Genomic DNA, 15,194 nt, shown 5'->3' with positions numbered 1-15,194 from the left:
CGATTCGAGGAACGAAGACATAATGCACGACGACACAGCATGGCGCTTTCATCAATCAGTTAAATGCAATTTATTTTAAATAAATAATTTTTATTATGCTCTGAATAATTGTCGAACCGTATTGATTGTTTTTAAAATTTCAAAGCCAATGACTATAATATAACATTAATTAATTAATTAATAATAATTAATTTCATACACATGGAAACATTGATATTTCAATAAATTTTTAAAAATGCATTACCAAACAATAATTAGTTCAATATAAATCAAGAAAACCCCATGATATTATGATATTATATACGTGTATTACATTAAAATGTTGCTCATTCACAAAAATGCTACACTTTCAAAAACCATTACATATAAAAACAATACAATATCACATTTATTTCAGTGTACGTTCACACAAAGGCAAAGTGTTCTTGTAAACTGTTTGTGTGAAACAATTTGTTGTTTGTGTCCAGTCGAATGGCCATAGACAAAATTGTATGAAGCTGAAAAACTCTAGAATATACCTATACTAAGTGCAAGGCTATAACGGTAAGCTATTATTATGAGTCGGCAAGCATGTCGAGAACTTGTAAGGTCCCATATTTAAGGCCTTTAGTACTATACGATATATTGGATTATTGATTTTCACTCTAAATCTAAAACGCCACTAATCTATCGATTGTTTATATTAATTATAATAAATTAGTAGTGACTTTTAAATGGAGATGGGTTTCCGCGTCGTTTTGAACCCTAGATAATAATAATATTATCAAAGATGGTAACAATAAAGCTAGTCAGTGATAATTTGATTGTCCCCTTGAGAATATATTTTGATATTAATCGATTCAATACTCTGTCTCTTTCGCTCACAAGACTTTTGGTTTAAGCAAGAAAGAGACAAAATAATGATCAGTTGATTATCGATCAGCATGGGACATTGATACTTCATTATAACTGTATTTTCTTATTAAATATTTTTACAAACTAATCAATACATTATAATAACAATAAAAAGTTAAATATAATAATCTTTATTGGTTAAAAATTAACTTATTAGTGCATTAATAAATATTAAATAATAATACATTCATAGTAAAAAATTGCCAAACAAATTAATTATTAAATTGATTGAAAAAAAGCATTGATTGATTGGTATTTATTAACATTTATAAATAGTTTCCCAGTGCGTTAAATAAATATTAATACATAACGTATTGCCTTAAATCTAGAAAAAATAAAATTAAAATTAACGCTTATAACTTTTGTGTAGTAAAGTAGTCATCGGCTACAAAGTTTATTATCACGTTTGAATAATGCTTTATAATGGAGTCTAAAATTGGTGGTATTTTGTATTGAATAAAGTATTATTAATAATATAATATTATCTATGAAACACATAATACCAGGGCCCCGAGTAAACAAAAACATAATTATAAGTAATAGTAAACTTTATAGCGTGAATATGGAGTTGTGATCGTTGTTCATTTGGATCTATCGATATATTTATTTTAATTTGGTATTTTAGAGGACATCAAGTTAATATAACTTTATTTTTTGTCTTCTCAATTGTTTCTTGTTAATCTGTGGGTGGGTATTTATAATAATTATGGTTAGATTGCACAATGCACACACAGAAACACTATGCTGCAGTTTATAGCGCAAATATGTTTTATTTATTTTTTTAAATTTATCAGCCAGTGACATTTTAACGATTTATTTTATTTGCAGTGCGAACATAGAGTCTTGATCCTTCATGTATCAGTGACATGTTATTTACTCATTTATTGATTCAGCAATAAATAGCCCGGGCCACTATATCTTCCCACTTTGTTAATTATATTATTGATTTAGATCCCCCCTCCCCCAATTTATATCTTCGATGATACAGCCATCTACAGCGCGAATACAGAGTCCTGATCCTTGATCTTTTAGACACATTTATTTCTATAACAGGACTCCGTAGTTATATGGGTTTATAGAGCGAACATGGAGTCTTGATCCTTAATCCATCAGTGACATGTTATATACTTATTTATTGATTCAGCAATAGCCCGGCCCACTACATCTTCCATTTGTATTTGTTAATTATTGATTTAGATCCCCCAATTCATATATTCGATGATACAGCCATCTACAGCGCGAATACAGAGTCCTGATCCTTGATCTTTTAGACACATTTATTCCTATAACAGGACTCCGTAGTTATATTATATGGGTTTATAGCGCGAACATAGAGTCTTGATCCTTGTTAATCTGCCTGTGTCTCGCGGCCGGTGTCGGTGTTGTGTTGTTAGTGTTAGTGTTAGCTGGTGGTAAAGTGTCAGCGGCTGCGGCTCGTTCCGCGAGGAACTTTTCGAAGTCGCTGCTTGTTACCGATTCTTGCCCGGTCGCTTCTGTTGCCGCCTGTTTATAAATTAAGAAAAGAAATAATGTTTATTTAGCACCACACAATACAAACAGAAAAAGAAATCAAAAATAAATAAATAAAAACAATACTTTATCAGAAATAATATGAGAATATTTTTATAGAAGGTCAAGAATTGTTTCTTTAAGGGATAATTTGCTTATTAAATGGGGGTATAATTGAGAGGGAACAGTATTGTGTAAAATAGTTTTAAACAAAAAAATAATAACTGTGAGATAAAGGAGTGGTTTCATTGCAACTTACAAGCAGTGCGTGGATTTATTATATTTTTATACGATAGGATTATATTTTTTGTGCATTTGAACTCCTATTGACTATGGACAACCCTCTTCAATTTTTTGCAAGATTTCAATAGTATATAAAATCTCTATGTCATTGACTGACACGGAAACCTTAGTTTTCGGTACAGATTTATGATTTGTAATATTAAAATATAAATAAAAAATAAAAACCATTTGTTTCACAGAATACAGTAGCAAAGCAAATAGAACAATTTTGAAGTATAATGTTTTTTACAGTGCCTTGAGTTCGTCAAAATTAAAAAAAATTAAAATAAAGCAAAATTCACCTTCTCTTGTTCTAACCAAGCGGATATCTCATCAATTTCTCTTTGATCCATTCCCGACGGCTGTTGAAAATAAATTATATACATATATAAGAAACAAATTAAAAACAAAATTTACAAAGCAATGCTTCAAATGAAATAAAAAAATTCAAAAAATAAAATAAAAATTAACTTCACATAGAAGAATTATCAATTCAGCGTTAATAATAAGAATAATCAACTATATAGAATATTCTAGAGAACTTTGGCTGCTTAAATAAATTTCTTTGTTTCTAGAAAGTACGCCCTAAAAATTTAGTGCATAAAAACGGCCTGGAGAAAGAAAGACCAAAATGTTCTTTTTCCGTGCTTTACACGAAGGAAAGAGACATAATACATTATTGTACCGCGACCTTCCGTGTCTTTCTTTTGGAGATACAACTGGAAGGCTTTTTTAAATTCTGTACGAGATAAATATGTGTTTTTTCTTTTTGAACTTCTTTAGCGGCGTTGAGCACTTTTTCTGTAATGGGTATAAAATCTTAAACTCGCGAGACCTGATCGAAAAAGCGTAAGACGGATGGATATCAAACATGCTCAACGTTAATAATCAAGTTTTCACTTCTGCCGGCACTCCCGCAGTGCAACCCGTCTTTTTTTTATTATTACTTACTATTTTACATAACGTTTAACTTACAAGAGCCTGTGCTTGAGTGGGTCTAGTGCTGGCGATTGTCGCCAAACCAGCTGTGGCTTGCTCTTCCAAGTTATCCGCATAGCTGCTTCCGCTGAAAGTATTTATTTTATTCATAAATTAATAAAATAAAAAGACGTGCGGCACTCGGGGACTGCCGTGGTAAAGCTACTGCATGCTATGCCTTCAAGCCACATCTCCGTGCCCGTCGGAGTGGGGAGCGTGAGGTTTTTTCGTTACGGAATTTCTGAATTCGGTCCCCGCGCTCAAGGCCCGCGATAGAATTATGCAATAGCTTAAAAAAAATGATACAAACTATGTAATCATTACATATTATGTACTAATACATACTAAGCATTAATTTATATATTGCAAGGGGTACTTTTTTTATTTATTGAAACGTTAAAAAAAAGTTTTTTGGTATTTTGGTACATTACGCGAAAATTTTAAAATAAACTAAAAGGAAATTATGGCTCTTGAGACACAGAGTTACTCTAGTTCAAGAGTCAGCGTACATATTTTTGTAAAGTTAATGTTTTTGGCAAAATAAAGATTTATTATTATTATTTTTTTTTGTTTAATATTATATAGAGTACACATACCCAGTTTTAGTAGTTTCGTAGGAAACATTACGGGACTGCGCAAACATATCGAACTCGTCTTTAGAGCCGCTCGGAGACTTTTCTTCGTGGTTATCCTTCACACCTGCATTAAAAAAAATATTATGTAATTTTCAATGTAACAATTTTCTTATATAATGGCATAGCAAATATAATGTAGATGACTTACTTAGTTTGGCAATATCAGGGACGTCATCGCTTAGATCGATCAAGGCATCCTCATCTTGTTTCGGGGCTGAAATAAATTGCCAATATTGGTCAAAATATATAAATCTAGTCTGTATTTGAAGGTCTTTGACACTTATATCTTACTAGCTGCTCCGCGCGGTTTCACCCCCGTGACTCCTCTCCCGTTGGTCGTAGCGTGATGATAGCCTATAGCCTTCCTCGATAAATGAGCTATCTAACACCGAAAGAATTTTTCAAATCGGACCAGTAGTTCCCGAGATCAGCGCGTTCAAACAAACAAACAAACTCTTCAGCTTTATAATATTAGCACTGAGCACACCCTGGACACTCCATACAAAATTATAGTTTTGACAGTCACAATGTAGAGATTGCAAATGTGTGTGTTAACGCTTTATGGTTGGTACATTTGTGACTAGCGTAAAAAAAAATTCGCGATTTTCTGATGAAATACATCCGTAAACAACACAATATCTAACCATTTTCTACGAAAAACGATAATCACAAATCCAAAATAATAAAACTACTTTAAGTCAATTTGATTAATGTTGTCAATCTTCGTTGCGTATCGTCCTTGCAGAAAAATGCGGACCATTTATAGCCTGATCGTGCGGGGTGAGGTAAGTGTTTAATTTTGGCGGGAGGCGGAGAGTGTCCGTTCTGTAGCGTTTAGCTACTATTATGTATTCTGTGATATTAGTTTAGATAAGTTTCAAGCTCATAACTTACGTGAGACGGTTCCGGGCACTCCCATGGCGGCCCCCAAAATGGCTGACGGTGTTGCGACGCCTGTTGCTGCGTTTCTGTTAAAAATAATAATTATTTCATAAAAAAAAGATCATAAGTCGTGAGAAAAGTAAAGTATACATATTTTTTTACTTTTTTTTTCGAGGAAATCTTGTATATTATGTCGAATTTTTCCGTTATGACGCTGCTCTAGGCGGAATTATGGAAACGCTTGTTTGACTGCGTTTCCCGCCCATAGAAAATTTTACACCTACCTGATGCACCTACCCTATTAGCACTGGTTGCTTGTGAACAATAATTATTGTACTTATAATGCAGGAGTAATGCACTCGTCGCTGATGCACCTGTCGTGATATATCCCAAAAACACGTGACGTGACGTGACGTGTTATGACGTGTCGTGACGTGTCACTGGGCTACAGCACGTGTGTTACCGGTTGCTGGTGAAGCGCGCGTGTCGCAGCAGCAGGTTGTGCAGCTGGTCGTTGGTGAGCAGCAGCGCGGCGGTGAGCGGGCACTCGTCGGCCACGCGCGCCGCTAGCGACGCTACACGTGTGTTACCGGTTGCTGGTGAAGCGCGCGTGTCGCAGCAGCAGGTTGTGCAGCTGGTCGTTGGTGAGCAGCAGCGCGGCGGTGAGCGGGCACTCGTCGGCCACGCGCGCCGCTAGCGACGCTACACGTGTGTTACCGGTTGCTGGTGAAGCGCGCGTGTCGCAGCAGCAGGTTGTGCAGCTGGTCGTTGGTGAGCAGCAGCGCGGCGGTGAGCGGGCACTCGTCGGCCACGCGCGCCGCTAGCGACGCTACACGTGTGTTACCGGTTGCTGGTGAAGCGCGCGTGTCGCAGCAGCAGGTTGTGCAGCTGGTCGTTGGTGAGCAGCAGCGCGGCGGTGAGCGGGCACTCGTCGGCCACGCGCGCCGCTAGCGACGCTACACGTGTGTTACCGGTTGCTGGTGAAGCGCGCGTGTCGCAGCAGCAGGTTGTGCAGCTGGTCGTTGGTGAGCAGCAGCGCGGCGGTGAGCGGGCACTCGTCGGCCACGCGCGCCGCTAGCGACGCTACACGTGTGTTACCGGTTGCTGGTGAAGCGCGCGTGTCGCAGCAGCAGGTTGTGCAGCTGGTCGTTGGTGAGCAGCAGCGCGGCGGTGAGCGGGCACTCGTCGGCCACGCGCGCCGCTAACGAGGCTACACGTGTCTGCATCGCACGCAGCGTCTCCGCCAACTCCTAAACACATACATTTCCAATTTAGATTTATCTTAATACTAGCTTACCGCCCGCGGCTTCGCCCGCTTTGTCTCAAACCTAATAAATTATATACTAAAACCTTCCTCTTGAATCACTCGTTCTATTCAATAAAACTGCATCAAAATCCGTTGCGTAGTTTTAAAGATTTAAGCATACATTTAAGCAGCATAGGGACATAGGGACAGAAAAAGCGGCTTTGTTTTATACTATGTAGTGATATAAAATAAACGCCATCGCCAGGCGCCATCTTGGATTTTAGTTTTGACCTGATATTGGTTAATAGCTACACCAACAACCACGAAAATGACAACCGTGACGAAAAGTTGTAAAATTTTCGTCGGCGCCATCTTGGATTTTAGTTTTTACCTCATTTTGGTTAATAGCTACCCCAAAAACCATGAAAATGACACCCGTGACGAAAAGATGTAAAATTTTCGTCCGCGCCATCTTGAATTTTAGTTTTGACCTCATATTGGTTAATAGCTACCCCAATAACCATGAAAATGACACCCATGACGAAAATATGTAAAATTTTTGTCGACGCCATCTTGGATTATAGTTTTGACCACATATTCGTTAATAGCTACCCCAAAAACCATGAAAATGACACCCATTACGAAAAAAGTCAAATTTTCGTCAGCGCCATCTTGGATTATAGTTTTGACCTCATATTCGTTAATAGCTACACCAATAACCATGAAAATGACACTCATGACGAAAATATGTAAAATTTTCGTCGACGCCATCTTGGATTATAGTTTTGACCTCATATTCGCTAATAGCTACCCCAAAAACCATGAAAATAACACCCATCACGAAAATATGTAAAATTTACGGCGGCGCCATTTTAAATTTTAGTTTTGACCTCATATTGGTTAATAGCTACCCCAAAAACCATGAAAAGGACACCCATGACGAAAAGATGTAAAATTTTCGTCGGCGCCATCTTGGATTTAAGTTTTGTCAAATTGCTTTACCCCACGAATCCGTTCAACAACCCAAAAAAATGAGGATCTCAGTCAACGTAATTTTTAAAACATAATTTTAAATTACAAATAATCGGAATATGAAACTTATACAGTTTACTCTTATAAAGTATCAAATATTTCAAATCACGAAAACGACAGTGCACGCACAATTATCTTTTTCTAATTCGTTTTATTTTTGGGACGAGGAGCGATACACCCGTCCTTCCAAGGGCGCTTCTGAGCGCGGTCTGACGACCCGCGAGAGCAAAATGTATGAAGAAATCGACAAGTATTTTTAATTTAGCTAATAATTGAAATAAAATTTTGATTTAGATACAAAAAAATTATCAGAATCTATAAAGGACTATATATCCCTCAATAATTTATAGGTAAGAAGATAGATTAGGCTTTTAATTTTCTTAAAATGGTACCGTTTTATACCCCATTTTTTGCATTTTTGCTGGGAAAATCGTATTTCAGCGATAATTTTGTATGACGTCATACAATTTTTATAAGAATATGATCGTAGAACTTTATATATTATCTTTCAATTAAGATATTACTTTGTTCTCACGTGTAATTGCTTTGAGTTAAAATGGTACCGTAAAATAGCGTTTTTTGTTAAAAATCTGTAATAGCACCCTTAAGAAATGAAACTATAGGTCTGTTTATATATAAAATAAAATATCATCAATACATTCATTAGTCATATGGTAGCATTTCAATTAATAATTATTTCCGATAAAAAGGAGTGGAAAATATTACACTAGCTAATTAAAAAAAAGAGTAGTGGCACTCGAAGACTGCCGCGGTAAAGCTATTGCATAGCATGGCTTCAAGCCACACCTCCGTGCCCGTCGGAGTGGGGAGCGTGAGGTTTTTTCGTTACGGAATTTCAGGATTCGGTCCCCGCGCTCAAAGCCCGCGATAGAAGCTATGCAATAGCTTAAAAATATACAAAAAGAAATACACTCACGTCCAACAATTGTATATCGGAGTCATGATGCTGCGTGTACGGCTGCGCAGTGAGCTCGTTGAGCATGTCGCTCATCACGCTCATGTTGCCCTCAACAACTGCCAGGTCCGCGCGAAGTTTCGCTGTTTGGCTCTCTGAGAGCGTCACCTGAAATTAAATAAATAAATTTAAAAAAAGACGGGTTGCACTGCGGGAGTGCCGGCCGCGGCAGAAGTGAAAACTTGATTATTAACGTTGAGCATGTTTGATATCCATCCGTCTTACGCTTTTTCGATCAGGTCACGTGTCCTGACGCGAGTTTAAGATTTTATACCCAACGCCGCTAAAGAAGTTTTCACTTCAAAAAGGGCGTCAGAAGTGAAACTTCTTTGGCAAGATTCAAAGATACCAAAATCGTCGCCCTGCTCCATGACGTGACGGGACCTTGAAGTCTAAAGAAGTTTCACAATAAAATAACTTTTGTATTTTAATTTGATTTAAGTTAGGCAAAATAAAATAAACCGCTATTGAAATGCAAAATGGATTTCCAAGTAAATCGTCTCTTTTTAAAGAAAGTGAATACAAATTTTACACATAAAGGACTTTCCTATTCTTAGGTGAATCGCATATCTTCAAGCAAAACCCTTATTTTTCATTGTTCACAAGAAAGTTTGTAGTCGAATATTTATATTTTAGTGTCACACTTTCTAAAATTCTATTGCGAGATCAATCAAGCGTGACAGTGCCATTTTCGATAAAACGAAAGCTAACTTTCTGGAACATTACACATTTGAAAGATTAATTACTACTTGATTTTCTTTATAAGCAAGTATATTTTTTTATGTTGGACTTGAACTCTACCACATTGTGTCTGTTTTTTAATATCAATACTAAACCCATTCGACCATGGAGGCCGTCTACAATTACCTTGATATAATCATTTATTCAACAAGAAATACTACTAATATCTTACCGTTCCTGTATTATTTTCTAACGGAATCCGACTGGGCGAGGTTTGCGGCAACACAGAGCGTTGTGGTGAACCGACAACCGGCTCTCCGCTATCTGGTACACTCTGAAAATTTATGCTCTGTGAAGATTTGAGCATTTAGGTTCAATTTTTTAAATGAAAAAAAATAAAAATTTGATAGAGTCGCATACAGTTTTCACTTAAAATTGTTTAGCCTTAGGAGGCTTTGAAATATTTACTCTGTGATTTTTTTGCTTTATGCCTAGATTTTGGAAGAAATGAAACAAAACTATCTATAAAGATTTTTTCAACAATAGTTTTCAACTTAAATACCTAGTGTTTATATGGCTTAGGAGAAACGTTATAGCTTATAGTTTATACAAAGAAAAAAAGTTAGAGAACATAACGAAAATTAAACCAAAGTAATTAAAGTTTGTTTATTTTAATTGTATGAAATCCCCATTCCTTTACACGATACGTGTGACAAACATTAGGTACATTGTTGACCTCACCCACCACACATAGCGTATCAAATAACAAGGTGTCACAGATTAAACAGAGGCCATACTACCGGGTGTCAAATGTCATGTATATAAGTAGGCAATTGTTTTAACCACTGCTTCTTAAAAGTGGCTAAAAGTATTGTGTGACTGCTTTCTATTGTACATTTTCACTTTATAAACAGACAGTTAAGTATGTACATACAAATACAATACAAGCCGTAACAATAAAAACATAACAGAAAATACACTTAATAAATATTTTTAACCTTAATGTAAATTAAGACTTAACTTCAACGAGATAAGGGTTTATTTGGAGTGTACTTACTCTTTGTGGTGTAAATATAGGTGCCATTGCATCCAAGTCAGTCATTGGGAACTCAACACCTTTAGTCCGTAATTCATTGTACACTTGTACTACACCCTACAAGAGAAAAAAACATATGAGCAAAACTATAAAGGTTGGGGAATTTTTAAAAGTAATTCAACTCAAGTAATAATAGGTATGACTCAAGCCGGAAGAAGTTTCTAAGGTAGTTTTTTTTTAATTACTTAAATTATAGAAATTGTATCAATGGTTATTCAATATCCAACGGAGTTTTGAATAAATTCCAACGTATCCTAGGAATTTTAATGACGATCTAATTCCTCTAATATCTTCATAATATGTACTAACTAATTCATATTTGAACAAAATACGATGACTTTTATTTAAGAAAACAAGTTATATCCACAAAATCAAGTTGAATAAAAATATAAACAAATATTTTCTTTGAAATGGCTTTGATTTTATCAATCTTATCTGTGAAATCGAGATTTGATCATTTGAAGGCGCTTCTCCGCTCGATTGGAGCAAGTTTTTTTATCTCTTTCCTTGATAGTTTTATAAGGTCTTATATAAACTAATAACATTGTTGTTGATAATCTTATTTCTCTAAGTAGCAGCAGCACAAATGTGAACAAGCAATCTTTTTATTCAAAGTTCACCTATACCATATTTTGTGCTTTGTGATATAATATTCAAAATAACAAAATATCACATAATAATATATATTTACAAAATTCAAAGTAGAATAATCAAACATTAATTAGCTATCAGTTATAGACATAATATGATAGCAATTACCATTTATAATTAAATTGCATGTTAAAAGACAATCAAATTAACGTACAATACACATCAATTAGATAAGAATTTAACCTTCCAGCGGTCGCGCGCGGTCTCTGAGTCCGCAACGAACTTGTTTTAGTCAATATACTGAAACTGTAAACAATAGACGCTTGCGCTTCCGTGATACCTTCGAGGGGATCAAGTAGCACCTCTCAGTAGCCCTGTGACATACGTCACATGTACACGTGCTTTCTTATTTGTGTTTGCGGTCTCAGATTCCGCGCGCGACCGATTGTGTTCCAGAACAATCCAGTGCAATTAAACCGAAGCCGAGGTAAATACTTTATGTTTTTCGTATCTTATTATTAATTTTTATGCTTTAGACTATAATAATATTAAAGTATAGTTTTAACAATGTATTTTTGTTGTAGACAATGAATTACGAAGACTTATTAGAACGTCGAATATCTCGCATGTTAGAGGAGGTGGAATCAGAAGATGAGGTCTTCGAGTAGATATTATGGACACTAAGGACGAACAGTTTATTATAGTTATTCTAAACAAAAATTAGTCGTTTTATAAATTAGATTATTCTAGAACTTTACGTAAAATAATCTCAAAAATAGATGTCATTTTAGAGTTTCTATTACACAGTGCCAATTGATGATGAATGTGATTTATTTAAGATAATTATAGTCAAGTTTATAAGTTGTTAATTGTAAAAAAGAAAATTCTATTTTGTTTTGTTTAATGTTGATTTATAACGGTGATTTCCACCCTGAGTCAAAAATTTTGAGTTTTTATAGACCTTTGTTCTATTAAGTACAAATAAAAGAAGTAATGAGTAATTAAGTTGTTTTTATTTTATTTCACATGTTTAAGACCTCTTTTTAATCATAAGCTATACTATAAGTCGAAATAATCATTTGTTTTCCCAAACGAGACACTTAAATTTGCGGAATCACAGACCGCGCGCGACTGCTTGTGTTCGGCGCAAGGGTGCGACCGCTGAAAGGTTAATAGTGATCGTAGATTAATAAATATATATACAGCGTACACAAAAAATAACTTTTATATATAAGATTTTAGGCTTCGTTTTTTTGTAGTCTTGTATCTCTTTGATACTACAATAAATGCAGTGGTTTTGCTCAATATTTTAACTGTATTTAAATAATCTTTAGAAAAATCAATCAATCAATTGTATATAAAATATAAACATAACGTATTCACACACGATAAACGTAAAACATAGACTTCTAGAATCAGATGCGAAGCTAAAATTTAATCCAATCCACGGCTATGCGAACAAACTAGATCATATACATATCATGCAAGTATGTGTTTATTTGTGTTGAAGACCCACAAGCTTGAATACTGACCTATTATAATTTAGTCATAAACCTATGCTATTGTATCTACTATCTAGTAAGTATAATTATAATTAATTTACATATTATGTAAGACAAAGATGCAACTAAATTCTAAATGATGATAATAATCTTTGTTTCTAATAAATTTACTTGTTTTTGTACAAATGCATAGTAAAACTATCTTTTGTATTTATTAATTTAGACCTGAAGGTAATCAATAAATGGCATGCTATAGGAAAGACCTTTGTCCAACAGTGGATTTATATAGGTTGAAAAGAGAAGTTATCAATATAAAAACTTAAATTATAATAGAAATAACGAACCTGTAATTCAGATTGGTTCTGGAAAGCATCTGCCCAGCATTGTATGAGACTAAGGACCTTCTCCTGTACAACTGTTGGCGGATCATTTTTGGGGCCAATTATTTTTACCTGTTAAAAATAATTGTTTTATGTAAGTATGTATTATCAATATTTTTTCCATAAACATCTGTAGATTTTACAAACATTAAACATAAATTAAATTAATTGTACAATGGTTTTTTATTGAATTATCAATTAATTGAATTCAATAAATAAATATTCTCTTAAACATTATTACATAATTATACACTATTAGTCGCCCAACCCAATAAACTGGTTTTTATATTACACAATATTACAACATAAGGTTTTCTCTCTAATTATTCATAATTTAACATTTTATTAACTTTCATGAACGTAAAACTTTTTCTTTGTCTTGAAAAAATACTCATTCTAAAAAAAGTTAGAACATATGTTTATAAACATCTGTAATTAACATCTTTATTAAATATAATTTGTTATTCTTGTATGTAAATGAACCAGTTTATGTTTTAACAAGAGGTAGAATATGTACTCATTATCAGAGATGACATCATAAAACTATAATCATATTCTATTATATACTTATTTAGTAAGAGATATATTTGATAAATGAAAATTATTTGTATGTTGACCTTTTTATCTTATAGAGACTGATACAAAACTTGATCATAATTAATGCTTTTATCAAAAACACCTTGTACCTTATATATTTGTTTATGTACAATGATATTAAAGAAAGCTAGAAGACAGGATACATTTATCTCATACTAGCTTTGCGCCCGCGTTTTCAAAAAAAAACCTGTTCCTGTAGGATTTCCGGGATAAAACCTATCCTATGTCCTTTCTCGGGTATCAAAATATCTCTATACCAAATTTCATGCAAATTGCTTCAGTAGTTAAGGCGTGATTGAGTAACAGACAGACAGACAGAGTTATTTTCGCATTTATAATATTAGTATGGATTAGGATTTTCTTTTAAAGATTTGTGTATAATGTAGGTTTCTATTTTTATAGATTCTAATGTAAATTTTTGTCTTTTTAAATTTGTATAAATTGTCTTACTTACTTTTATCATTACTTTGTGTTTCTCTTTTGGAGATGATATGAATGTGAAAAAGTTGGTTAGTGGAACTTTTAATGTATGGAGGCTGGTGTTGGCACCTGTGCCACAGCTTATTTAAGCTTTTATGGGTGCCATTGTTCATAAAGTTTTTGTAATGTGTGTTTTTATTGTTCCAAATACACAATTTTCAATTTTTGAATTTTGAATTCCATGTAAGTTTAAGATTGTTGAAAATATTATGGTAAAAATAGAGTTATATGGAATATAGATAATTCAGTGTGCAAAATAATATAACCATTTGTATACAATTGTTAATTGAATTATATGTACAAAGAATATTCACATATATCTGTCTATATGTGAATTCAAGGCACAGACGGCATGTGAATGACATTTATCAGATAAGATTTGTTTATATTGTAAATCTTTATGTAATATTCATTTTACTCATAATTCAAATATAAGATATGAATATAAATTTTATCTATACATGATTTGATTCAAAGAAATTTAGAGAATATAGTAAATCAAATATACATATAGTATAATAGGGTCCATTTACCTACATTTAATATATTCTGTAATGGAATTTATACAGAAAGTTATTAATAATAATGTTTAGTTACATGTATAATAAATTACATGTTTCTTTGGAATGTTACATCATATCAAATTCTCTAATACTCATAGTTATGGTCAACCGTCAAGATGACATATAATTAGCATTAGTCTACTTTAAATATTGCCTACTAATTATTAGTAGGTAAATACTTTAATTATTAAGGACTTAGCAATTTATTCAACTCACCAACTCAGATATAAACTCTTTGTTGCAAACCAAGATGTGGAAAGGCTTTCCACAATTCTTTACACAACTCTCAAGTACAGTCAGAGTATACATCACAATGGTATAGTTTTTTCCAGCACTTTGTGTTAGTCTTTTTCTTATCGCCTTTATTGCATCCTTAGGGCCATCTGCACTAGTATTTATAATATCACATATTTCCATGTTAAGAGCCCAGTTCTCTGAAGGAAGTGAGCCATCAGTAGCTTGTTCTGTAAAAAATCACAAGTTGTAAACTTTTGCTAACGTTTAATGAGCATTTTTAGACGCTTTTATTCCAGGATTTTTAAGGATCTGTTTAATGTTTAGTTTTGGGTACTAAAGATTTCAGGGGAACAAAGAAATTATGATATTTGATATTAAATGCGCAACAACTTTAAAATGTCATAGGAATATATATTCAGGTCACAGTTCATTCTATTTACCTATTTTTTGACCAACCGGCGTAGCAAAAGGGTTTCCTACTCCAAAGAAAGACATTTTTGTTTTTTATTTAATTATTCTTGTATTTATCAATATTTTTCACCGATTTCACTTGTCACTTTGTCATAATTTCATTATCGTGCAAACGTCAAGTAAACGTCGTTCCGCTACACAGACTTGTGCTACATTTTAGAT

The 15,194-nt window shown here is 33.8% G+C and overlaps 1 protein-coding gene and 1 long non-coding RNA gene across 3 annotated transcripts; one reads left to right on the top strand and one right to left on the bottom strand.

Annotated features, from left to right (window-relative positions):
* Nucleotides 1-1,623: 1,623 nt before the first annotated feature.
* Nucleotides 1,624-15,158, bottom strand: LOC149903880 (TOM1-like protein 2). 2 transcript variants are annotated; one of them, XM_090107734.1, is made up of 13 exons: nucleotides 15,002-15,158; nucleotides 14,541-14,788; nucleotides 12,649-12,756; nucleotides 10,173-10,268; nucleotides 9,348-9,464; nucleotides 8,396-8,542; nucleotides 6,279-6,430; nucleotides 5,193-5,266; nucleotides 4,447-4,512; nucleotides 4,260-4,362; nucleotides 3,661-3,751; nucleotides 2,988-3,047; nucleotides 1,624-2,397 (listed from the first exon to the last, which is right to left on the bottom strand). In XM_090107734.1, the coding sequence occupies exons 1-13, from the start codon at nucleotides 15,054-15,056 to the stop codon at nucleotides 2,212-2,214; spliced, it is 1,503 nt and encodes a 500-aa protein (XP_089963860.1). In that variant the 5' UTR covers nucleotides 15,057-15,158; the 3' UTR covers nucleotides 1,624-2,211. The 2 variants fall into 2 exon arrangements, with proteins under 2 accessions (XP_089963860.1, XP_089963861.1); XM_090107735.1 differs by having other exon boundaries at nucleotides 9,348-9,449.
* On the top strand, nucleotides 11,047-11,803 carry LOC149903881 (uncharacterized). Its single transcript, XR_016457294.1, has 2 exons — nucleotides 11,047-11,289; nucleotides 11,387-11,803. It is a non-coding gene; the product is annotated as an uncharacterized LOC149903881 (long non-coding RNA).
* Nucleotides 15,159-15,194: the final 36 nt, after the last annotated feature.

This window comes from Colias eurytheme, chromosome 12 (assembly GCF_061535395.1).
Source record: "Colias eurytheme isolate Ceu_HAF_F1 chromosome 12, ilColEury1 Martin Lab GWU primary, whole genome shotgun sequence".
Lineage (NCBI taxonomy): Eukaryota > Metazoa > Arthropoda > Insecta > Lepidoptera > Pieridae > Colias > Colias eurytheme.
The sequence above is the reverse complement of the archived record's forward strand: the minus strand, read 5'-3'. Positions and strand labels throughout refer to the sequence as shown.